General features: G+C 34.3%; 4 protein-coding genes and 1 pseudogene across 7 annotated transcripts; 3 read left to right on the top strand and 2 right to left on the bottom strand.

Annotated features, from left to right (window-relative positions):
• The first annotated feature begins 1,346 nt into the window (after positions 1-1,346).
• LOC145638693 (early nodulin-like protein 20 pseudogene) lies at positions 1,347-2,625 on the top strand (annotated as a pseudogene).
• Positions 2,626-4,681: 2,056 nt separating this feature from the next.
• LOC145562366 (O-fucosyltransferase 39-like) lies at positions 4,682-9,650 on the top strand. Its single transcript, XM_081622619.1, has 10 exons — positions 4,682-5,354; positions 6,628-6,690; positions 6,795-6,873; positions 7,019-7,089; positions 7,187-7,275; positions 7,372-7,575; positions 7,861-8,128; positions 8,230-8,457; positions 8,558-8,755; positions 8,991-9,650. Exons 1-10 carry the CDS (start codon positions 5,241-5,243, stop codon positions 9,198-9,200), a joined length of 1,524 nt encoding a protein of 507 aa, XP_081478745.1. The 5' UTR covers positions 4,682-5,240; the 3' UTR covers positions 9,201-9,650.
• Positions 9,651-10,134: 484 nt separating this feature from the next.
• LOC145562374 (mechanosensitive ion channel protein 2, chloroplastic-like) lies at positions 10,135-17,523 on the bottom strand. The gene is made up of 14 exons (XM_081622630.1): positions 17,370-17,523; positions 17,110-17,277; positions 16,947-17,006; positions 16,214-16,371; positions 15,485-15,608; positions 15,136-15,233; positions 14,849-14,962; positions 14,375-14,435; positions 13,776-13,925; positions 13,526-13,636; positions 12,965-13,132; positions 12,750-12,863; positions 12,517-12,573; positions 10,135-11,725 (listed from the first exon to the last, which is right to left on the bottom strand). The coding sequence occupies exons 2-14, from the start codon at positions 17,185-17,187 to the stop codon at positions 10,859-10,861; spliced, it is 2,160 nt and encodes a 719-aa protein (XP_081478756.1). The 5' UTR covers positions 17,188-17,277; positions 17,370-17,523; the 3' UTR covers positions 10,135-10,858.
• Positions 17,524-19,530: 2,007 nt separating this feature from the next.
• Positions 19,531-24,947, top strand: LOC145625971 (uncharacterized). Of its 4 annotated transcripts, none has more exons than XM_081678602.1 (4): positions 19,531-19,727; positions 21,183-21,354; positions 21,718-21,834; positions 24,811-24,947. In XM_081678602.1, exons 1-4 carry the CDS (start codon positions 19,591-19,593, stop codon positions 24,817-24,819), a joined length of 435 nt encoding a protein of 144 aa, XP_081534728.1. In that variant the 5' UTR covers positions 19,531-19,590; the 3' UTR covers positions 24,820-24,947. The 4 variants fall into 4 exon arrangements, with proteins under 4 accessions (XP_081534728.1, XP_081534726.1, XP_081534725.1 ...); XM_081678600.1 differs by lacking the exon at positions 24,811-24,947 and adding an exon at positions 21,930-22,272; XM_081678599.1 differs by lacking the exon at positions 24,811-24,947 and adding an exon at positions 21,995-22,272.
• On the bottom strand, positions 22,304-24,800 carry LOC145625955 (uncharacterized). Its single transcript, XM_081678598.1, has 2 exons — positions 24,619-24,800; positions 22,304-24,298 (listed from the first exon to the last, which is right to left on the bottom strand). The coding sequence occupies exon 2, from the start codon at positions 24,255-24,257 to the stop codon at positions 22,524-22,526; it is 1,734 nt and encodes a 577-aa protein (XP_081534724.1). The 5' UTR covers positions 24,258-24,298; positions 24,619-24,800; the 3' UTR covers positions 22,304-22,523.
• Positions 24,948-25,402: the final 455 nt, after the last annotated feature.

The raw sequence follows: 25,402 nt of genomic DNA on the forward strand, positions 1-25,402 counted from the left end.
AGAAAGTAGTAACAAGCCTACAAATAAAGCTACAACAATTCCAATATGAGGGGTAGTTTGGGATGGGGAATCCGCTTTTTAGGAACTTTTCTTTACCTTTACAAAATTAAAAAACACTAATACAAAATATAATGTCTTTAACTTTCGCTTTTATTTTTATTTATTTATTTATTTTTTAAAGAATTTGCAAAAATAAATAAACAAAAGGAAAATTATTATTAACTGGCGGAGAATTTTGTTTTCATGATCACCATGACTATACGTAGTTAATAGGGCCTCAACTTGAGGTGTGTTCCCCACTCACTCTACTAAGGGCCTGTTCGGCAGTTCACTTCAACTTAATTTCAGTTTAGCTCAATTTAGTTCAGTTCATTCAGCTCCAATCAGTTTAGTTAATTTCACTTCAGTTGAGTTCCTAATTTCTTTCTCTCATAAAATATTCATTTCATTTCATTTCAATTCAGTAAATATGAACAGGCCCTAAGCTTGCGTGACTATACGATGATGGAGAACTATATCTTAGTTCTTACTACTAGTAGTCCGTACTCCCCATTGATCATTTGATCCCAAAGTTGGAGAAAATAATCATGTTGGGCTCTTACAACTTGGATTTGTATTCTAGACCTACTCACATCCCACTTCGGGAAAAGGCCCATAACTTCTGGAGTCCAAGTGGGCTCTCAAAACCCTAATGTAATTTCAAGTTTCAAAATATTTTTATAATTTAGTGTTGGGCTTGGGCTAGTAGATGAAGCAATGCTTTTCTTTAACCAAACCAAATCAGATTTTGAATACTTAGTTGTATGATATGTCCAATTAATCCAAGACCAAAAGTTTACGTAATAAACAACTAATGTTAACAACGATCATTCATATGACGAATTGACGGGTTATGATTTAAATTATTTTTCGTGTAAAATCGTTGTTCATAAATCATAACGACATACATTATACAAGATGAAAAAAGGTCGTACCATTTAAGTTGGAGTGTTGGACCGTCAACTAACAAGTCTAAAACTAACAACATACATAGTGAGGTGTTATATTATCAACATATCAATTATCATATGAATGATAAAGTGATATTGTAAAATCATAAGGAAGATATGAAGGACATGCAAGGGATACAGTTTTGTACCAAATGCATGTTTTACCATCTTAGAAAACGAAGATGTTATATATATTCAAAACATTCAAACATCTAGTCATAACTAAAGTACCAAAATAGTTTTTGCAAGTATATAATTCAGTTATTATGTATGAAAATTTGTATTAACTATATATATATAGCTCATGCTTTTTTTTTTTCATAAACTTCATACATACCGAAAGCCGAGAAAATAACAATGGAGTCACAAATTTTTTTGGTAATGGTAGGAATAATATTAGGGTTAGGGATGGTGGTAAAAGTAGAAGGAAGATCTCCAGTGTTGCATGAGGTTGGAGGAGGTAGGTTTGGTTGGAGGCTTAATGTCAACTTTTCTAATTGGGCTGCTAATCAACATTTTTATGTTGGTGATTGGCTTTGTAAGTATTATTTTGCCCTAATCTCCTTTTTTTTTTCCATGCATTTTTTTTTAATTATAATTTTGGATTAAGTACATTAAATTCTTATAGTTTAGAACAAAAATTGTTTGTAATATTGAACCATGCATAAATTTTTTATTTTTATTTTTAATTAAATTACATGTTAATATATATGTTGGCCATTGCGAGTTTATGTAGTTTAATGTTATCTTTTATTGTATGTATTATATTCATATTTCTGTGATAGTAATTAGTTTGAGTGCGATAATACTATACATCGAATAAATTAAAAAGTATTGTGATAAATGATAATTGACAAGCTTTCTTAATTAGCTTGATTTGATTTTATGTTTTCCCCTTGATTTCTTAGCTTCTTTGCATCAATTGACACCTTTTTTTTTCATATCTTAATCATATGGGTATCAAATGACAACCTGTCATACCATTAAAATGTGCAAACTTGTTGTATCAATCACTAATTAAGAAAGTTTCCTTGCTAATCCTATCAGAATGTTACTTGTAATAACATGCATCTGACAAGTTAATAATAAGTCGTAGCAATCAATTTTTTCTGCATGTTATAAATTGATTTATTTTCCTTAATAATTTAAAGCAAGTCTTCTGACTTAACTATAACATAATTACTCCCTAATTGATGGATTAAATTAATATTAATTACTAATTCTAATATAGTTTAATTTTTTGACAGATTTTGGGTTTGACAAGAGGATTATAAGTGTACTAGAGGTGAACCAAACAAATTACAAAAATTGCATAGAGAAAGACTACATAACCAACATAACAAGAGGAGGAAGAGATGTATTTAATCTAACGGTTGCTAGGCCTTACTACTTCATCAGCGGTCAAGGTTACTGCTTACGTGGCATCAAACTTACAATCAACGTTCAAGATGCTCCATTGCATCCTACACTCCCTCCTATGTCTTCTGATTCACTCACCAAAACAAGCCCTAATTCTACTTTCATCACTTCTCATGCCACCACCACCACCACCTATTATCGATTGTTCGATCATTTTCTCATCATGATCATTGTCATCATCATGTTTGTAGTACCTAATCGGCCCTTTGCTAATTAGTAGTACAATATTCCATCAGTCTGAAATTAATTGTCATATTGATAACATAATTAACCTGACTAGTAACGTCGTGTATTTATTAATTTCGTGTTTCTTAGATATTATTTGAGGATTTGAGTAGGGTACACTCGATTTGCTTGTTTGGTGTTTCATTTCTATCAAATTAATGTTGGAAATATATTGGTGGATGTGATCATTCAATGTACCACTAAACCAAGGAATAGTACAACAAATTTTCATGTGAAATGTCCAAGAAATATGATTAATCACATCTTTGTACGGTTACCGTGCTTTTATTATTAAATTTTTGGTGTGATTCAAATAATTGCCGATACTCCGGCCCCTTCTTAGTTCCCACCTAAGAAAATAGTACACCTTATATTATTTGATATTACTATATGGTTAAATATGATCCTAATTACCTTTGTACCAACAAAAAATTATAATTATTAGCTTAATTAACTCCGCATTATAGGTAAGCATTTTAAAATAATGATTTAAATATTTGTCATTTGAGATTAGTGCCGTTTAAAATACACTATAATCTTCAACCGAGGTTTTAGTGTCACCTTTTTAAAGGGTGATATAATTAATATTATCCACAATCCTAAAAAGAATTTTTATGTCATGGAAGCACATAGAATAAGATGAAGACTTTGTATAGAGTAATCATGACGAGCATTAGACAATAATAGTACGAGTACACCGCAAATGATATTTACAATCCTTCAAGTTGTTTTTTTTGGAAGATATTATACTCCATCAAATAATTGTGTGAAAAGATAAATCGCACTCTCAATGATTTTTTAATCTATATTTTATTCAATGAAGAGTATTCCTTAGCAATAATGTCAATACAAATACTAATATAGAATATTACTCCATACATGTTTTTAGGTTGTCACATATTCAAAAATAGATATAAACTCCCAACAAAAATAAATAAAATTTAAGCTACCCTTACATGTATGAATCATACTGAAATGAAATGAATAATAGTCTTTAGTTAGCTTAAAATGTTTGTATATATATATTCAACAACTACATTACCTTCGTTTAAGGGCCTGTTCTAATTTACTGTAAACAATGGAACTGAACTGAATTGAATGGAGCTGACTTATATTGAACTAAATAGAGCTGAAATGAATTGTTTATAAGAGAAGGAAATTAAGAATTGAACTAAGCTGAACTGAAATTAAGTTGAACATTACAGGGCCTTAGAAATGTAATGGTAATTTTTTAATCTTAACAATTAACAAAGCAACGTGATAGTGTAACTATAAATGTCAAATAGCTCCTTCGCCTCATATTATGCAACTAAGGGATGTTAATGAATTGAGATCAGTTAAGATTAAACTTGTTATAGTTTAATTTTTTATTTACTTGTCCGAGCTTAATTAGTTTATTTTTTGTTGTATGAAGGGTTTTTAAACAATCAAATTTTTAATTGAACGCAAGCGATCCATTTTTTAGCATAAACAAGTCGAATAAAAATTGTTCAAGATATGCTTCTTTGTTTCATTAAGCAAGCTTGATTGCCAACCCAATGATCGAACGTTCACCAAGATTAAAATTGAGCATATATGTTTACCAACTTATCACACTATCGGTTTCCATACTCGATCCAACCCGACTAAACTAGAGTTATCAGACAATCGACTCATTGAGGATCCAATCCAACTCAAGCCGAACATCTCAAAACAACATCCGTGACACCATGCCAACTCCAATTAATTACCAAATGACAAATAAAGCTAACATTGAGATCTTGAGATTGTATAAACCAATAAATAGTCCATAATAGTAGTAGAGTCATAGCTAGCGTGGTAGAGGCTACACTATACCGTTATATGCGGTCCACACGCATAAAGGTGGAGATTGAAGGAGTTGAGTCGTGAGAAAAGTGTCGGTGACACGAGCATAAACCACCCAACTGTCCCTTCTCTGTTTGCAATTATGATTCATAACCATTATCAATTTTTACACCTTTTCTTTTATTCTTTTTTTTCTTTTTTTCATTTCATTTTATTTTCCTTTTGTTTTTATAATAAGGGGGAAAGAACCCAAAACTTTATTTTTGGTTTATATTAATTTTTGCACCTACCAATAAAATCCAAATTCCTTGACCATTTTAGCCACCTCCTTTTCTTTCTCTCTCCTCATTTTTTTGTCTTTTGAGGTGTCCTTAATTCTCCAAAATATACTCTTCAATAAAAATTCAATCTCTTTCACCTTTTTCACCAGTATATCCGTTGTAAAAACAAACTTTCATCATCTTCTTTATATAACTTCCTACTCTATAATATAGTTAGAAAATTAAAAGAAAATCCCAGAAATTCAGTGCTATTATTTTCCAATTTCCAACCTTTCTTTCTTCATTTTGTACCATGTGAGTTGGGACTGTGACTTAATAATTAAAGTCCTGATTTTTTTAGTGTTCTTTCCTTTTATGGCGCTCATTTTCCAGTAATTAATACCCCTTTATAAATCAGCTGTTTTTTTTTAGTGGGAAATTTAGAAATTGATTCCTTCAGTTAGGGTTCTTCTTTAATTTTTCTGGGGTTTTCTTTAATTTTTCTGGGTATTGTTAGATTTTCCTGAATCTTCAACTGGGTATGTATAGTAATACAATGAAGTTCAGAAGAAAAGAAGAAATGGGTTTCTTGTTGATGCTGCTGATTTTCCCGATTTTATTGGTTTCTGCTGATAATTCTCCTAATCTATACTCTGTATGTTCTAACTCTTCTTCAATTCATTTCAATTTCATAAAATTGTTATTAATTTTATTATAATTCTAATTCTCCTATTTTAAGTTTTTAATTGGGTTAAATTTGATAGATGTTGTGATCTTGATGTGTTTTAGATAATTATAATAATTCTTTGACTTTCTCAATGTGAACTAGTTGACAAGAGTCTTAGATGTGAAGACCAACGATAGTTTTAGGAAAAGTTGAACTCGATATTAATGGTTGTAAATGACTATATTTCTTACTCTTTGGAGTAATTTCATTTAATTTGTATAAATTGGGTAATATATTTGATATAATTGGTCATATTATGCAGAATTAACTCAAGGCGCTGTTTTGTTAGATTGTTTTATTAAGATTGCTATTTTGCTATAATTAGTAAACATAATACAAGAAATTGAATGATTCTACGGTTGAGATGTCTAGTGCTGGAGTTTGTAGTAATTTCTATTGTTATCTTAAAATTAATAAGTTTAGGACATTTACATTATAGTGTGTTGATTTTGCTTACTTTGTGTATTTTGGGGAGTAGCTGTTTATCTCTTTTTTGCTTCATCATGTAATGGTTTATTTTTATGCCTATTTTTAAACACAATAGCTTTAAAAAAACATATGTATAGATTTTATGGGTTTACTGATCTCATAGTAGGTGAATGATGATGTCAATTGAATTCTATTGGTGATAGTTGAGGGAGCACAAGCGTGCGAGCCTCCTAATCTTCTTGTTAGGTGGGAGCGCTAGTATGCAGCATTTGTTAATTGTTTCCGAGCTAACAATAAGGTTCATATTAGATTTATGTTCAACTATAGTGAACATTGAATAAATATGGTTCACAGGATGCTCTTTTATTAGATTTAGTGATTCTTGCTCACGATTATACTATGTTTGGCTTTTATAGCAGCAGAATTTAATGTCAAGCAAAAAAATAGTAAAAGCATATTGCATTTATGTTAAACAGTATTTGGTTGATGCTTACAGCTTCTTGCTAGCAGTGCTCTATGTTGATTGGTCTGTTCTTATGACAAAGGCAGCTTGAATTGAACTGTACTACTTGTTTTGGCAATTCTTAGTTAAACACTGATACCTTTTTATCTAATTCCCTCAAGAGAAAGATATCCCTTTTTCAAACTATAGGGTGATGTGAATAATTTTCGGATGGTCTTTTAAAATGTGGTATACTGCTATGTGCATATTGAAACAAAACTATAGTTTGGAGAATTAGAGGTGCTGACTTGAATCTCTTTACCTTGGCAGGAATGGCTGTCTGTAAAACCTCGACACTCAAATCTTCTGAAAGATGCTCTTAAAAGTGAACCTGTGAGTAAATATAAATGGGACATCGTCTCTTTTGACACTCCTTGCTTGCCTTTTTTTTTTTTTTTTCACAATCTGATGTCTTTACGTTGTTTTCCACTTCCTAGTCAAATGACGAGCCTTCCGAACTCTGGTCCCCGTTACCTGATCAAGGATGGAGACCATGTGGAATAAGTTCTAAATCTGGTGAGCACTGTAATTTAACAATACTGATGATATATATGTGGCATTTTCCCTCCACGAAAGAACAAAGTTTATATTTATTATTTGTTATAGTCTTTTGTTCAAGTTGTGATGATAGTCTCTCATTAGCCTTTTCTTATTTATGCAGAAAAGCCAACTAACTCATCTGGATACCTCCAAGTATTTCTTGATGGAGGTCTGAACCAGCAACGCATGGGGGTAAGTAGGGATTTTAAGATATTTGCCAACTATCATTTTCTTTATTTTTGTCTAAATTTGAGATGCTGTAACTGAGAATTTGTAAATTTTTTTCCAGATATGTGATGCTGTAGCTGTTGCTAAGATTCTGAATGCAACATTGGTGATTCCCCTACTTGAAGTTAATCCTGTTTGGAAGGACTCGAGGTATTTATGAATAAGTGATGCAATACATATTCTTTTGGGATCTAAAATATGTTTGTGAGTCAAACTCTGAAGTTGTGTTCAATTTTCTTTTGGCAGTTCATTTGAAGAAATTTTTGATGTGGATCACTTTATTGATGTCTTAAAGGATGACATTAACATAGTTAAGGAGCTACCATTTGAGTATGCATGGAGCACCAGGGAGTTCTATTCCACTGCGATTCGTGAAACCAGAGTTAAAACTGCACCTGTGCATGCTTCAGTTCATTGGTACTCTGAGAACGTGTTGCCTGTACTTCAAAGGTGATACACAGACTGTTGACTTGATATATTATTAAGCTTTACGCTATTTAAAGTTGTCCACTACAAACAAAGCACGCATCATGATAAAATACAATTAAGCTGTTACACTTCATGTTAATGATGCCACATTAACATTGAGTTAGTGAATGTGATGTCTTAAAGTGAAAATTTCAAAGTTTTAATAACATGAAAAAAAATACATTACGGAATGCTAACACTCAGGCTAGTGGAAATATATAATTTTCTTTGCAACGCTAATGCTGATGCTTTGTTTATGTGCTTCAGCTATGGGATTGCTGCAATTTCTCCTTTTTCTCATCGTCTAGCATTTGATAATATGCCTGAAGACCTTCAACGTCTACGCTGTAAGGTTAATTTTCAGGCACTGACGTTTGTCCCACACATCAGAGCACTTGGTGATGCTCTTGTGAGGCGGCTCCAATACCCATCTTTGAAAAGTGAACCAGAGCATGGGTTACTTCGACAGTTTTCTTACAGGAAAGGGTCAAGAGAGCCACAGAAGTTTGTTGTTTTACACCTCCGATTTGATAAGGTATGTTGTACACTTGATTATCATGTTGGTTATATACAGTATGTTTTACCAATTTTGGTTTCTAATTGTATCTGCATTTCTCAAATATTCCATTTGTGCAGGACATGGCTGCCCATTCAGCCTGTGATTTTGGTGGCGGTAAAGCAGAAAAGCTGGCTCTAGCAAGGTATAGGCAGGCAATGTGGCAAGGAAGAGTTCTGAACTCTCAGTTTACTGATGAGGAGTTAAGAAGTCAAGGGCGTTGCCCGATGACCCCAGAAGAAGTTGGACTACTTCTAGCTGCTCTGGGATTTGATAACAATACACGTTTATATCTTGCCTCGCACAAGGTAGTAATAAACTACTTGTCGTATTGTTGAACCAGAAAAACAAAGTTAATTTTGATTGACTAATGACAATTTTTTACATGTGTTAACATCAATCTTTTAGGTTTATGGCGGAAAAGCTAGGTTAGAGACTTTACGGAGACTGTTTCCCCTGATGGAAGATAAAAAGAGCCTTGCTTCTGCTGATGAGCGTGCACGAATCAAGGGGAAGGCTTCCTTGCTAGCGGCTCTTGACTATTATGTCAGCATGCATAGTGACATTTTTATTTCAGCTTCTCCAGGAAACATGCATAATGCTCTGGTAAGCACTTTAGATGGAGAATAATATGGCTTCTTACATTAGAAAATTCATCATTATTGCTCTCTCTATCATAATACGGAGTATTAAACTATATAACAAAATAATGCATGGTACATTAATTTCAGGTTTAAGTTCTTTTAGAACTTCCTGACTTGAACGATTATGTTTGGCATTATATAACTAGAACTCTCTTGTCTTGGAAATTAACAAGAGACATTGTATTAAATGTTTACAGGTTGGGCATCGAACGTATGAGAGTTTGAAGACTATTAGGCCAAACATGGGTATGTTGGGTCAGATCTTTTTAGACAAAAACATGAGTTGGGTAGATTTCAGACAAGCAGTAGCCGAGGGACACCATTACAGACACGGTCAGCTACGATTACGCAAACCGAAGCAATCTATTTACACATACCCTGCTCCGGATTGTATGTGCCGTGCTTGAGATTTGTTAATATACAGTCTTTAGGAGTTTCCTTACCTTACTACACATGAATTTTGTAGTCTCACCCTATAGTTATATCACTTATATGTGGGTTCTTGTAAGCATTCCAATAAAACTCTAGCCCATTCGTTTTACTTGTAAATGTCGCATAGTATTGAACGTGTTACAGCAAGGCCAGAGTAGATGTATGGTTTGAGAGGCCAAGTTTATCATTTTGGGATGTTGGTATACGAGTAATGAATAGTAGATACATATCTTTTACTTGAATCGATCATTGTACAAAGGATTACTTGTTCTTGATATAACTCTTCCACTGCGATTATCTATACGAGTTGAACCGTGCTACTTCTTTACTACCAAGTTGCTTTATGCACATTGATTCTTGTTGAATTAGATTAATATTGTAATTTTACACTTGATATTTCAATATTAGATATTTTACTTTTTCTTTTTTTGGCTTCCTGTTAAATTTCTGACTTCATGTTCTAGATTGTTCTGATCTCCCTACTGGAGTACTAGTTGTTTGTCAGCATCCTTATTCACGGGCATTTGCCTCCATACTGTCTTTGGAGCTAGAAAAAGTGAGAAGATAGGGTGATAAGGGATACCAATGAACGTTCATCATTATTGGAATTGCCTTCACATGCTTATATGAGCTTTTTATTTTGGATTTACCCTCACATGCGCATCTCTGTTCTGAATTATAGGAGGGACTCAGGGACTATTAGAACCCCTGTGAGGTAATATTTTAGTGGGGGATAAACTCATAAACGCGTGAGGCGATGCTAGCGAAGACCATCCAGAGTGAAGCTAGTTGAGGCGCAAAATCAAACGTGAATGTCAATTAGTTTAATTAGTTAAATAATGAAGCTAGTTCAGGCGCAAAATCAAACGTGAATGTCAATTAGTTTAATTAGTTAAATAACGAAGCTAGTTCAGGCGCAAAATCAAATCACGTTTGCATTATTGACATTGTGCAGCCTCCTGCGCACTGGAGTAAATGAGGAGCCACTAAGTTAGTTCATATTATGAGATTCCTAACAAAAAGTCTCGTACCAAATTAGCTGTGTAAAATTACACAAGAATGATTAGGCAACAATTTCAGCCATTTTGTTTTTAAAAAAAAAACTTGCATTTTTGTGAACCAAACAACTTTACAATGTTCTACACTTCACAAAAAATGCAAATGAGTACTTTTATATCATCCAAACAGGAACCAGGTGCATATATAGAGCAGCTTACTTTTTTACTTGAACGGCCGAACTTGAACCACACAATATAAGAATGAATCATTGGTAATTGATACTCCGGATACTGGAATCAAAATATATCTTCCTACCTCAACATCAACTTTACTACCCAGAATGGATGACACTGGAGCTTAATATGGAACAATTTGGAGGAGATTGATGAAGAATGTGCAGTCTCAACACCAGAGAACTGCAAATCTGCTATGACACAAATCTAAACACCGTAGACTCCTAATAATTGCATATCAACACCTGACAACTTGCCAGTTCGGTGTCAAACAAATACCACACCCAACTGGCAATGAAATCGTAAACTAGCTCTTTAGCAATTTACAAGGAGCAATGAAGCCCAACGAAGCTTAAGAGATTAGTTTGTGCAAGCAAAGGTCAATTGAAATAATTACTTTCCTACTTGTCTTTTGCATCCTTGTCTCCTGCAGAATTTCCAGGTCCACTACTCCGTGCAGCTAAATCTTTAGCCTCTGCTGGAGTTGGAGGTGGATCAAGCTCATCCTCTATAGGAAGGGTTCTCTTTGACCCCTCCAATGCAACCCCAAGAACTATATTCTCTTCCAAGGAAGCTGGTGTTTGTTTGGATGATTCAGATGATGTCGATTTCTCTACCTGTTTGGACTGAGAGCCGGTTGTTTTGTCATTAATAACATGAGTTTCAGTATTCAATAATTGTAGTACATTCTCCGAATTCTTCGATGTATTTTCACTAACGGAGCCTGCAGTTTTGGAGTGTGAGCCTGCAGCATCCGTTGTGTCCTTTTCCAACTCCGAGATGGGCCTAGATGTAGAATTTCCAGTAGGCTTGCTATCAGCCTTCCGATCCATTTTGGAAGCCACGGAAGCCTTGCTTTCATCTCTCGATCTTGAATGCAAAGTCTCGCCCACTTTACCCTCAGCCTTGTTGCCATGTTTAACGTTTTCTTTCTTATCTAAGTCAGGTGCTGATGTTCCTTTGACTTTACTATCGTCAGTCTTCTGGTCTCCTGGTGGCTGTCCTGTGCCACGACTGTCTTGCTCTCCGATTCCACGAACTGTACGAGCCTGAGATTTTGACTTATCTTCTCCATTTATCTTGTAAGGAGGTTCAATGAGAAGCATTTGGCTTTTTGACACGGGTCCACCACGAGTGAAAAATGAACTTGAAAATGACATGTTGTCCAAATCAGGCTCATTATAATACTTCTGTATAGTCCTAATTGGTGTGGCAAGTCGAGCCCTGTGATGGCTGACGACCCTCAAAAGATCCAACAATATACCTTCCTGCAACCCCAACCAACATAAGCACTCTGTCCATTCAGAAAATAGTCTAGCATTTACTACATATTTTTGGATATCCGGGGTAGTCTCAAATTTTGAAGTAGATAAATATATTTACCTTTTCATTTCAACATATATGCTTACTCAAATTCAATCGTGGAAATATGAGAAGAAAAAATTGTTTCAAAGAACAGTAAGAAAGATCTAGAGGAAAACTTAATTGTGAGGATTGAATAATGTACTCCCCTCCATCCCTATCACTTGCCTCCACATAAGCAGGTATCAACACACACAGATACTCCCCATACACAATTACTTCCTATGAACATGAAAACTCGCCTATCCCTTAAGATTTATAATTTTGGCTTTGGCACAGATTCTACTGCCAAGGATAGTTACCAAATGTTAAAATAAAATTTAGTAGCGAAAAGAGAGAAAAGTAATGTAAGAGGGAATGCAATGATGAATTGACAAGGGGATGATGTGATGGAGAGGAGAAGGGAAAGTTTACTTGAAATGGAAGTGTGACTTTATTTTTATTCTTTTTTGACAAACCAAAAGGATAAGACTATAAGAGTGAAAATTATTAAGGGATGTAGAGAGTAGAATTTACTAACAGTCATATCTACTAACATAAGTCGAGTTACGTAGACAATCAAAGCAAGTTTTTGAGTTTTTGTTGAAGAGAGTAAAAAAGACATGTACGGACTACACATAAACATATGGGCAATCTCCAAAATTAAACTTATACGCTAGAAGTAACTTGCTAAGAAAAAATTGAAACCCAAACATACCTTAACACACAAATACTCTTCATGATGTGACGTCTTCACGAAACAGGAAATCAATATCTGTACCGTTGTAAGAAGAATTAGATAACTGAAATGGTTCTATAACTGACAAGGACGAAGTTTTGATACCCAAGGAAAAGTCCCATGTCCAATAAAAATAGTAGAATCTAAAATCTAGTGCTTTTGCTGTTATCAAAGAAACAAACAATAAGTGACCAGCACTTATCTGGACTCACCAGAAGAGCTTGATTTTCAGGATTGATGTTTTCCAAAAATACTCTTCTATGAAGCTTTTGCTGTTCAACTTGAGGATTCTTGGCCAAGACTTTACGCATGTCCGCAACAATATTCTGTAAATTTTGAATGTGGAATATTGTAATCGTGTGAAAGATCAGTCCACTAAGACAATAATAGCAAGATTAGCAACACAAATATGATCAAGGTCACTTACATTAATTTTACTAACATCAAGGTGACTGATTGCAAGATGGGTTTTGATTCGCCAATGAGATTTTTGACTGAGATTTCTCACCACATTCACTGTGAACTTATGGTTAGGGATATGAACTGCCTCACGATCTTCCCCCCTTATAATTGTCGGTGACCACCACCCCACATGCTGTTGTATAAAGAACGTAGAGAGAGACAATCAATTGAAAGTAATTATGATGCATATACACTACTACAATCAGATATTCTAGCTAAATCCTTGCTTAAACTAATACAGTAACAAGACTAACAACAACAGCAGCAAAGCCTTAGTCCCAAAATGAATTGGGATTGGCTAACATGAATCGCCATGAGGAACCATCCGAAATAGGAAAAGGAGCTTGCCCAGACTAATGACCAAAAAAAAATATTCGCTAGTAGCACAACGTCAATGGAGTACATAGAGCAGTCTAAAATCAGAAAGCTATCTTCCTCCAGAACTCTTAATGTTTTTCCTAGAACGCCTACTCTATTTGGTGGGGATGTAAGAGTATGGACCATTTATTAATGTTAGGATACAAACCTCAACAGTGCCCGAGACTTCATACCCTTCAATTTTTGTTTGAATCCATTCATTCAATACAAATGGTCGTGTAGCATGAATCATTATACTCGACAAGAAATTTGTAAATATCTGCAGATCAGGAACAGATTGAGATGGTTACTTCCACAGCTAAGTCAAAAGTTCTGTTTGCACTATAATGATGATTTTAACACCATTATGTAAAAATATATCTACCAACAAAAAACTCTGTCACAACATAGTAGCATACCTCACGTCCAGCAAGTGTCAGCAGCACAGTTCCAAGGCCTCCAGCAGTCATCCACTTCTGGGTAGAGAAACCCAACAGCTCCATGAACAACGAAACCGCTGCAACCCAAACTGCGGAGTATACAGCTTTCCCAGCAAATTGAAAACCCATCTGTAAAGGCATAGTGAGCTTCTATCAAGGGAACGTTGGCAATATCAACAAGGTAATATGACAACATCTACAACAATCAAAAGTACTGCAATTTCCAGCCTAAATTTAGAAGTCCAGTACAGGGAGAATGTAAGTAACAGGGTTTAGTAAAGTTTATGCCATGTCACTTACCTATTGCCATACCATAAATAAAAGGAAATTCAAAGAAAAGGTTGCACTGAGGTAACTAGTATGTTTTGCAACCATTTGTAAGCTCTAGCTATATTGAACATAAATTATTTTTAGTATAGTCAATGGAAAGTGGAGACTGCGATAGACTACAAATATATAAAACAGTTTGTGTATGAATATGAAATTTTATTTCCTATGCTGAAGGCAGATTGAAACTATATGAGTAGATTCATAGTATTTTTTTTAGTGCCTCAAAACAGCAAAGTGTAGGAACATACATTTCGTGCATCAGAGGGATCATTTGCCTCCATCAAGTATTTCTGAACTTGTTGAATCACACTGCATAAAATCGATATTAAATTATCAGTACCACAATACAATAAAAATAACATCAAAACTTCAATAAAAAGTTCCTGAAAATAGAGACTCCACAAGACAAGTTAGAAGTGACAACTGACAAGCATACAGATTACACATAGTATCCATGGGTAGGGTTTGGAAAGATTACAAGTACCATTTAATTAGAAGTAGTGATGCCCTTAACTAGTCGATACCAGAAGATTAAGTTTACTTTCAAGAGAGAAAGGGGGGAGGGGGTGAGGAGGAGCATATAACAGGACTGTAGAGGACAGAACGGTGTCAAATTAAGCACTATGAAAGACTGCTTTCAATATTTAGTCAAAAACCAGGCTATAGTCAAAACCTGGCCCTATTTCCACAGCAAGCAATATAAAAAGAAAAGGAAAAAAAACCTTGACAAACAGTAGGCGAATGCCAGAACTGTTGAGAGTGACTTCACGAAACTCAGAGATCGTTGCTTGACAATCTCGCTAGCTTCTGTGGGCATTACAATAGGATCCAAAGCCCTATACAGTGCAAAAGTTGTAATGAATAACCATCATCAAGAAGCACAATTAACCCATTAACAATGGATACAAATGAAACAAAATATTACTTTACTAAAGACCAAAGGAAAATATTTGACACAAATAATACAGAACAATACAAATAAATTTAGAAAAGTGTAGCTAACAAGGACCTGCATATAAGAAATAAGCCAGTCCACAGCAACATGGGTTGCAGATAAGATGTCAAAACAAGGTTTGTTGTACTTTTCTTCCAAGTGCTGTCAGTTTTCTACATGTCAAAAAAATTGGGCTATCAGGTAACAGGATGATGCAGGATGTATATCTAAAATTGCAGAAACCTATATTCTGTCAGAGAAAATCCAGTCAAAACATAAGTATACCACAACAATGGCTCTAAATTCGTAAACTAGCATCAGCTTGTAAATTAAACCCAAAATTTCACTCACAACTAACATAAAGAACAGTTTTACTTCAAAAGCTTGATGTAGCAGACTGCAGGCAAGCATAAAGGCACCTTACCTTTAAGAAAATGTTTCTGCTCATTCGCATGAGTGGCCCCAAACCCCATAGAGTGAATATGATAATGCCAATAGCTGGAACCAATTTATTGAGAAGGGGACTAGCTTGTAAAGCATTGCATGACCTGCACGATAACCATGATTTTTTTTTTTTAAAAAAAAGATAGAATAAGAACACACCATTAACCCCACAAAATGGATAATGAGGAAGAAAGCAATCTAGCAATCATGGAAGCCTAGGATCTTAAGGGTAGGAATACTATTTAGTCCCTTGCAATAAAAAAATAATAAATAAATAAATCCTTTCAGCTCTTAATGCCTTCTTATGGGAACAGCATTTACACCCATTAGGCTGTACATCTTCAAAATGGCAAATTTAAGTAAACAAAATATCATAACAATCTTGCTTTCAAGATCAAATGTACCCAAAATAATATTTTCCTTTTTTGATTTTCCACTCAGTGCAGGGAATGAGGGCATCAAAGTGCTTCCGTAGTCCACTAACCAAAAGTTGGACAAACAACAGCCTTATGCCCTTATCTAATGATCAAACTGAATCTTTACAGCATGACTCAAACTCAAATGACTCTAATTATATGCAAAGCCTAAAAGTTGCAGCAACCTTTGATCCTTACAACCCTCTTCAGGACAAAAAAAAAAAGGTGGTGATGGAATTGGGGGAGGGGGGTAAAAAATGATGCAAAAGGCATAAACAGCTTGAAGAGCTTACCTTGTCAATGCCACAGAAGCAGTCTCCATGCTAGGAATTGCAACATTGTGACCCAAAAATAGAAAAGAATGGCATTTCAGGACACTGCACCTGTAAGGCAGGCTACATAGTGGTTTATTTACACTAGATGATAACCGATGTGTCCATGAATCTTGTCTCTGTTATGGAAAACAGAGAATAATAAGTAAGATGCAGAGAAGCTATCAGACTTAAATAATATTTCAGTTCACAATACTACTACAGATTACAGAGTGAAACAACACAAATCAATTGACCAAGAATCATTGCAGTCTCTCTAACCCTCTAACTAGTCAGTAAATACAAACAATTATTTTGACATTATAATTATTTTCATAAGCTTCCAACAATAACAGCAATAGGTGAAAGATAAAAACACACCAAAGTATTGTAACACAGCAATCCAACTTTAGCAGACCATTAAATCACTAATGAAACATTTAACATAGAGACATAAAAACAAAAAGTATCGTTATCTCTCTTCAATTGGGCGCGTTTAAACTAGAATACCTAATAATCATAAAATGTCATTACCTAAACATTCAACCAGTGGCATAATAACTATCCAAAATCAACTCAACCAGCTACTAGTTTCGGCATTTTGATCACTACCCAAATTATATCACAAAATTTGCAGCTAAACCCTTATTCAATTGCTTAACAAAAATTAGCAATAATAACAAGAAATCAATGATATGAATAAGAATAAACTTACAGAAGCACATGAAGATAACGTACTGAAGAGCAAATGCTGATTCCCTCTTCCTGTAACATACTGAAACAACAATCATAAGCAACTCATATCATAATTTTCAATAATTACAATCATACTAGCAAAATTAATCAAAAATTAAAGCTAATTACAACAATTAAAGTACCTTAAATTGTCTACTTCGCTCTTGGCTCTTGCAAATCCCCAATGACGGAGATAATTGCAAGGAACCAGTAAGTGCCATTGTTGTTTGATGATTGATACACTCAAAATTCGCCCAAAATCATAGCTCAATTTCAAATTCCACACTATTCAAACCGATTACGCCGAAACCCTAGAAAAAAAATTAAAAAATTAAACGTCAACTCATTTTAAAAATTTCCATGATTTTTGTTGGGAAAATGATGAAAAATTAACAACTTAAACCTCAATTGAAGATAATTAGATGAAAATGAGCGAAGAATTAGGGTTAATTGTGAAAGTATCTTCTTCAATTAGCGCGAATATTCGGATATAGTTGAGAAATGGAATGAAAAAAGAGGAGAGAGACAAAATTGGGAAAGTAAAAAGGAGGTTAGAAATTCCGACAATTTGCACGGAAAATTTTATGAAAATAAAATCAAAAAATAAAAATTTGTGTCCCGGATTTTCCACGTGGAAATTTGTCTAGTTTGTGATCGGTTATTGTTTGGCGTCTAGGTGAAGCAACCAAAGAGCTACTCCGTAATTGGTTAATGAGTTACGGTCTTACACGGAGTGATATGACGGAATTCACATGAACTTCTCGTGATCTTAATAAACTCCCAAATCTCATACTGAAACCTGTTCTCTTCACCTTAATTTTGCTGAAATGAAATTATTTTTATTGAACTTAAATTAATTTTACTGAATTAAAATTATTTTTGCTTAACTGAAATTATTTTTACTGATTTTCTATTATAATTCTTCTTTAAAAAAACTGAATTTTACTTAACTGAACTTATTTTTACCGAACTAAAATTACTTTTACTAAACTGAAATTAATTTTACTAAACTGAACTTATTTTTACTGAATTGAAATTATTTTTACTTAATATTATTTTTTTAAGGTGAATAGAACAGGGTCTGAGTATGAGTAAGAATTTTGGGAATGTAGATGTAGTGTAATAGTGTATAGTAATGCACGAAAAACAATTGCCAATCTTCCAATTAAATATCTAATTATTACTCCGTATATCTTATCACAAATTTTCATAAATGACTTGTTACACCGTGTGGCCGGGGTTACTCATTATTTTGGCTTACTCGGTCGTTCAAGCGTTAGGGGCTGTTCTTTTTAGCTTAATTTCAGTTCAGTTCAGAAATTCAAAACTGACCCTTTAGTTTCACACGAAAAACACGCTAACCGACTGAGTACTCCCAGAATAAGTAAACCTTGTCCGATTAAGTAACCTTTATATAGTAACCCAGGGTACACGGTATGGCCAATCACATAAAAAAACACGTGTAAGTAGTTGGTTGAAAAGACACATAATAAACTATTTGTGAATGTGAAGTTAGTGAGATAGATGTAATAAAATAATAGGTCTATGATAAGTGTTACAATTATTATGACATATACTCCGCACATAAAAAAAAAGATTTACATGCAATTATTACAAAACGGATGAAATATGAAGTATGTAGTGTTTGTGTACTTTATAAGAGAGTGGATAGATATATTTAATTCAAATAATTTTTTATAAAATTTTAGCTCGAATTCTTTTATATGGCATGGTCAATTCACAAATTCACATTTAACTATATAATATAGACATAAAGGGCCTGTTCCTATAGACTGAACTCAGTTGAATTGAAATGAATATTTTTTAAGAGAAGGAAATTAGGAGCTGAACTGAACTGAAAATAAACGTATGAGAACATGCCCTAAATTACACTTTCTTTTTTTTTTTTTTTTTAACAAGCACACAAATTCTTATATGTGGTCAGTCATTATAGTCCCATAATTACTACTTCATTAATATTACAACCCTTAATTATAAGGTTATATCAGTGACATAAGATTATTTTTTACAATGGCCACATGGGTCAGTCGCATACAAAATGTGTAGCTAAGTTAAATAATGTGGTTTAGGAATTAGGATAATGATCAAATGAAGTGATGGTTTGACGGATGAGACCCTTTAGGGTTAGGATATGTTCTTTTAAACTCGTTTCATGTACTTATTACATATTTTTTTAATTAATAAATTCAGACCAGACCAGAAACATTCAGATTAGAACTTTTAATTATTATTTATTTATTGCTAAATATCGTTAAATGCGTATTACAAAAAATTATGAAAAATACATATTTGAAAATTTCATAATGAGACGAATTTATTAAGATCCATTTTGAATTTTTGATATTAAATTAGATCAGACCACATCAGATAAAAAAAATATTAAAATCAGACCAAATCTCCTTGTTTCCGCCTTTCAAGTGAAGAGAACAAGTTCTTACTTTAATTTTTTTTAGGTTAATTTTAAAATAAAAAATATCAAAGTATAAAAAAGAAAAGAAAAGAAAAAAAAAAGAAAAAAAAGTCGCGGGAATACAAAGGAAACAGTACGCCAAATTGCCAGAAGTTTCCTTCACCCCCATTACAAAGAAGGGAGGAGAGAGAAAATGGCAGAGCAGCGGGAAGAAGAAATGGAGGAACTGCAGAAAGTTAAGTCTGAAGCAGCTCAGATCATCAATGGCTGTCCGATTCTTCCTCTTCTCGTCGTCTTTGATCTCGATTATACTCTCTGGCCTTTCTTCTGGTATATTCGATCATCTTCTCCATTTCGCATCATTTTTTTTCATAATTTATACTTGTTTTTGTTACTAAATTCACTTATTTTACGGAAATTACATGCACTTGAATAATTCAGGATGTTTGATTGAATTTCTGTCAATTGTGATTTAATTGGTTGATTACTGTTAATTACTGTTGAATTTATCAGCATTTTATTGAATGTAATGAACTAATGACTAAATTCACTTATCTTACGGAACTTAAATGCACTTGAATAATTGAGGATGTTTGATTGAATTATCTGTCAATTGTGATTTAATTGGCTGATTACTATTAATTACTGTTGAATTTATCAGCATTTTATTGTATGTAATGAAAATTGACTACTTACAGTACTTGATTTTCTGCTGTTACTGAGAACTGAGAGGAAACCCTGCTAAAATGTAGCCAAATTCGCTGTTGGAACTCGGAACATTGGTTGACTCATCGGTCTTACCTGTACATTGTAAAGTAAATTTATCTTGATGTCACTAATTTTTCAAGCATTAGTTTTAAATCCATTGATTTGTGCGGAGTATGAATTTTTGTTAGTCAAAACGATAATAATGTTAACAAACCCCTTAGGAATGTACTCTTGAATAAGAAATTAAAAGTAGCTTTTAAGTAGAATTACTAAACTATAATAACTACGATCGATGAGTGATTTTAATGATAATTTTTTGCCTTAGTACTCCGTATTGTGGAAACACAGTAATAGCTTTCCAGAAAAAGCTCTACTGATTTGTAGCTCAAATTGTGGCGGATTAGAAGGTAGCTGGTGTATCAATTGATGGTTGAGCCTAATTGACAATGTTTCAGTTTCATTCTATAAGGTGTATTAGGGTTCAATTTCACTATTCTCTAGAGTTCCATGCTTCTTAGGCGTGTATTGAACTTGCACCTGTAACTCATGCTCAACAAGGTTTTAAATTATTCATAGAAAGAGGAAAAGATCCCCTTATCGTCAAGTAGTACAGTGAGACTAATAAAAACGGCTAAAGATAAACTAATTCAGATGTGGTGCCAGAACTTCTCTCGTCTATAATCTTCTAATTCCATGTAGTTCACACAAGCTTAATAGGGGTGTAATCATCTTATTTTGTTTTGAATCATTTCCGACATTATAAGTTCAAATAAGACTAGATTGTTCATATAAGTTCAGACGCTCACAAATTCAAATATATTTAAGAGAGGATTCCCTTGATATTTCAAAGCTCAAAAATATTGTCAGGGAAGTGTCCTAGATAGTAAGAGGTAAGTCTAATTTTAGCCTTTGCACACTTTTGTATGTGAGTTATTTTCTGTGGTAATGCAAAATTGATACATTCTCTGCTTGTCAATTGTGATGATTAGCTCATTTTGGTGTTAATCATCTTTGCACTTGCATGCTTTCCCATTTTCTTCTTACTACAAATGAAATAGAAATCGTGTCATTTGACAGTGAGTGCTATGATGAGGATGACATGCCATGGCTTTACCCTCAAGCTAGAGGCATACTATGTGCTCTGAAGGATAGAGGAATTGAAATGGCCATTGCCTCAAGATCACCAGCTTCAGATGTAGCTAAAGCATTTTTAGCTAAATTGGGCATCGAATCTATGTTTGTGGCACAGGTCAGTCATGCAAAACTTCAATTATAATTTTTGTGATTACATCCCTTTCTTCCTCTGATTGAGGCCGTTATACATTTCTGACTGAAAAGAATATCTTTCATTGTACTCTATTTCTTGTCCATTATTAATTATACCCATATACTATTAACCCCTTGGAATGTAGCATTGTTCTTTACTTTGTCTAATTGTGTCTGACCTTCTGTTCACTGGATTTCTTTCATTGGGTTTTTAAGGGTAAGGCTGCATAATTGTGTCCCATTAACCTGCATTGAGTAGGAATGCAGGATTGGATGCATTGGGGTTGAGGTGTTGACTTTGTGTTAGCCGTAAAAACTTCAGCATATGTATTTTGACAATATGCAGGAAATCTACTCCAGCTGGACACACAAGACAGAGCACTTTCAGAGGATACATGACAGGACTGGAACACCATTTGACTTGATGCTTTTCTTTGATGATGAGAATAGGAATATTGAAGCGGTAAGTGTCCTTGTTTACATGATTCTCTGTAAACGATTGCTCTTTTGGAACCATTACATCAGTTCTAAATGTCATGATTTATAAGACTTGTATAGCTTTTGAAGACAGATAGCAGCAAGCTGAAAATTAACATGCCTGAATTCTCTTATGAGAATTGCAGGTCACAAAAATGGGTGTAACATGCATTTTGGTGAATAGAGGATTGAACCTAGAGGCATTAAGGCAAGGGCTCACAAACTTCTCTCAGAAATCCCTAGGCATGAATGGCAAAGATTGAGTTGTACAAGTATAACTCCTCTTTTTTTCCTTGGAATCTTATGATTGGTGTATGATTTGACTTGTATAGCAATGGTAACTATAGGAATCTGTTTCACCTTGCTACTGTAACACACAGATACACATTATAATTCCGTTACTGAACATTTGATGGTTGGTCCATTGCATCAAATTGAAGTTTGATTATGTCATTGAAAAAATTTGTTTGTACAAGGATGAAATCAGATGAGGGAAAAAAAAACTAAAAAGGCAAAACTAATAAAAGCATTACAATGCACACAAAAAGAATCGGATGCTTCTCCATCTAAGCAATGGGAGTAATTAATGAAAAAGAAATGTCAGGAGTGGGTGACTTGACGAAATGTTCCTCATTTACAAGTCAAGTGATTACAGTAGTTCTTCTAGATTATCTCCTAGTTAAGCTCTCTGAACGGCGATCTTTCCTCAATGAGGGATTCGCTTGTCTTTCTCAAGTGAGAATGTCGCTGACTTGCATTCTCTTTTGAGGCACAAATATCTTCACCTTCAAGACTTATTCTTATTTTGTTATCATCGAATCCTTGAACTACCATTCTTTCATGCATTTCTGCAGGTCCCATGCCTTCTTGCGAACTCTGATCAAATGAGTAGTCTCTCTCTTCCATGATATGTACAACTACGGCTTCTTCAAGTTCTCTTGCCAGTAATTCCAGTTGTAGTTGTTCATCTTCCAACTGCATCCTTGGTGATACTTTTTCGTCCTCTTCAGTGGTATCATCCTCTTCTATTCTAATCTCTTGGTCCATCAAATATATCTGCTGCTCAAGATTACCTATTCTTCTGTCCTTCTCTTCTGTATCTATCTTAAGCATTTCCTCAACCTCTGCCTGTTCAAGCAAGGATAATTCTAAATCTCTGCGCATTGCCTGGCCTTTTATAACCTGCATTTCAAGGTGCGCTGCTATAGATATCCAATCTTGTAACTCATATTCAAGTCCATTCCTCTCATTAGTCTGGTCTGTCAACTCAGAATCAATCACATCTAAAGCTTCGCGCAATTCTTCTAGCTCTTCTCTTAGTTTATCAAGGTCCTCCTGCATTCCAAGCTTTTCCCCCCGTGTCTTCTCTAACTGTTCCATCAATTGTGCTGTACTACCCTCTGTGTCTTCCGAACCTTCTGATCGCATCAACTGCAACATTAAAGACAGTTCCTCATTCTGCATCTTCAACTGCGTTAATGAAGAATTGCAGCCTTCTAGTTCCTTCTTCAGCTCTTCTATGACTTGATCTTTAACCTTCAAGTTGGAACTACACCGTTCAAGCTCTTTATCCATCTTATCAGCTTTAGAACTCCATTCAGCTTCCTTAGCCTTAAGATTAGCTGAACATTCTTTGTGGCTGAGCTCCAACGATTTCAGTCTCGTCTTGAGCTTAGCCCACGAGGATGGAGTTGGAATTGCTCTCGGTATATGAGCTTCCTGGAGCTCTTTAATAGAGGTCAGGAGTTCCTGATTCTCTTTCTCCAGTTTATTAGCCTTGTATTCCATATCCTTCAAGTCCATCTCCTTCACACGCAACGAATGCCTCAGATTCGCCACTTCCTCCTCGCCATTCTCCTCAGCTAAGCACTCCCCCTCCATCTTCCCTTCAAAACCCTCGCGTGCCACACTTTCCAATGACAATTTCATTTCAGAAACTTGCTCTTCCAGCTTTTTCCTCCGGCTTTCTTCATTCTCCAAGGCTTGCTTGCACATTGCTAATTGAAATTTAAGCCCTTCTCCAGCCCGGTTTTCATCATCAAAGCTTTCCTGCAGCTTCGATATCTCATCAACCAACGATGATTTCTCGGTCTCCCATTCTGTTTTACTCGCACGAAACTGATCTCGAAGCTTCTCATACGCTTCCTCAAGATGCTTAAACTGCTCCACCTTCCATTTGAGCTCATCTTCCACCTTTCTGTGTCTCTCAACTAACTCTTCTAACAAATCACCTCCCTGATTGTTTACTGGTGATTTGACATCCTCCTTTTCTTTCTTCTGCAGCTCCGAAACGAGCGTTTTGAGCGTTTTTGATTCATCCCATTGCGTTTTTATGATGTAATCTTTATCCTCCAAGCTACATTTAAGCCTCTCAATCTCCGCTTTCGCCTCTTCTAGCTCTTTCCCCATCTATCTTACAAATCTCTGTTTTAGGAATTCAATAACCTAACCTGAGAACAATTATGAAAACCAATTTTCTCATTTCATCCTTCTAATTTCAACCCAAACATATACTATATGAATCTACAAAAAAAATTGATCTGAAAACTTCTGAGATCATCTATTTTTAGCTACTCTTATAAGAATCTTTGAATACCCATTAATCAGGAAACTTAAATGTAATTTACAGTACCATATATTAAGGTGATTTATCTTATTAATTATGCTTATAAATCATAAATTCTAGGTACGCATTATTGAAAATTACACGATTAATTGGCTTTCACCGAAAAACCAAAAGGAATTAAAAGAAGAGGAAATTGTTACGAACCTTAAGGCTTGATCATTCACCAATATTTACAAAATGCAATTTCTTCTTAATTCTGATTCTTGCTAATTCTTTGATCAAAATTTACAGAAACAGGGGAGGGTAAAAAAAATTTTAAAAATAAAAATAAAAACAGGGTTGTTTATTTTTGGAATTAATTGACGGAAGTGGGTTATGTTTTTTTGTAGTTGGTAGATGAAATAAAGAGAGATAAAGAGAAATTAATGAAAAAGTAGAACAAGAAAGAGAGAATCCAGAGAAAATCAAGTCGTTAAAAATAGCCGTTAATATTATGGAGGAAGAGGCATTAGGGGTTTGAAATTTTCTGTTTCTTTTTGTTTGGATCCGTTGTTACACAACACTACTAGCCGTTAGCTATTGGGTGGGCCAAATTTATTTTGGGCCAAACAATTATTTTTTATGGGCCATTTGGGCCGTTTTATATACAACTACTAATGGGCCAGAATAGTCATCTAGTCGATCATCAATTCATCATTTCCATTGATTTTTTTTTTTTTTTTTTTTTTTTTGAAAGGGATTTAGGGCCTGTTCTTTTCAAATTATTTTCACTTCATTTTAATGTCTAATTTTCTTCTCTCATATTCAGCTCAATTATAATAGACCCTTATTGTTAATGTATGCCATTAATAGTAATATGCCAATTACCTTATTGTTTGCCTAGTGTAATGTAAAGGAAGGAACCATTAAGCTTCAAATTCAATCTCTTAGGCACTTTGAGAGTAGAGAGCCCCAAACTTTCTAATACGCTAACTTGATACTCTGATAG

Source organism: Chenopodium album, chromosome 1, assembly GCF_948465745.1.
Source record: "Chenopodium album chromosome 1, dcCheAlbu1.1, whole genome shotgun sequence".
NCBI classification, from domain to species: Eukaryota; Viridiplantae; Streptophyta; class Magnoliopsida; order Caryophyllales; family Amaranthaceae; genus Chenopodium; species Chenopodium album.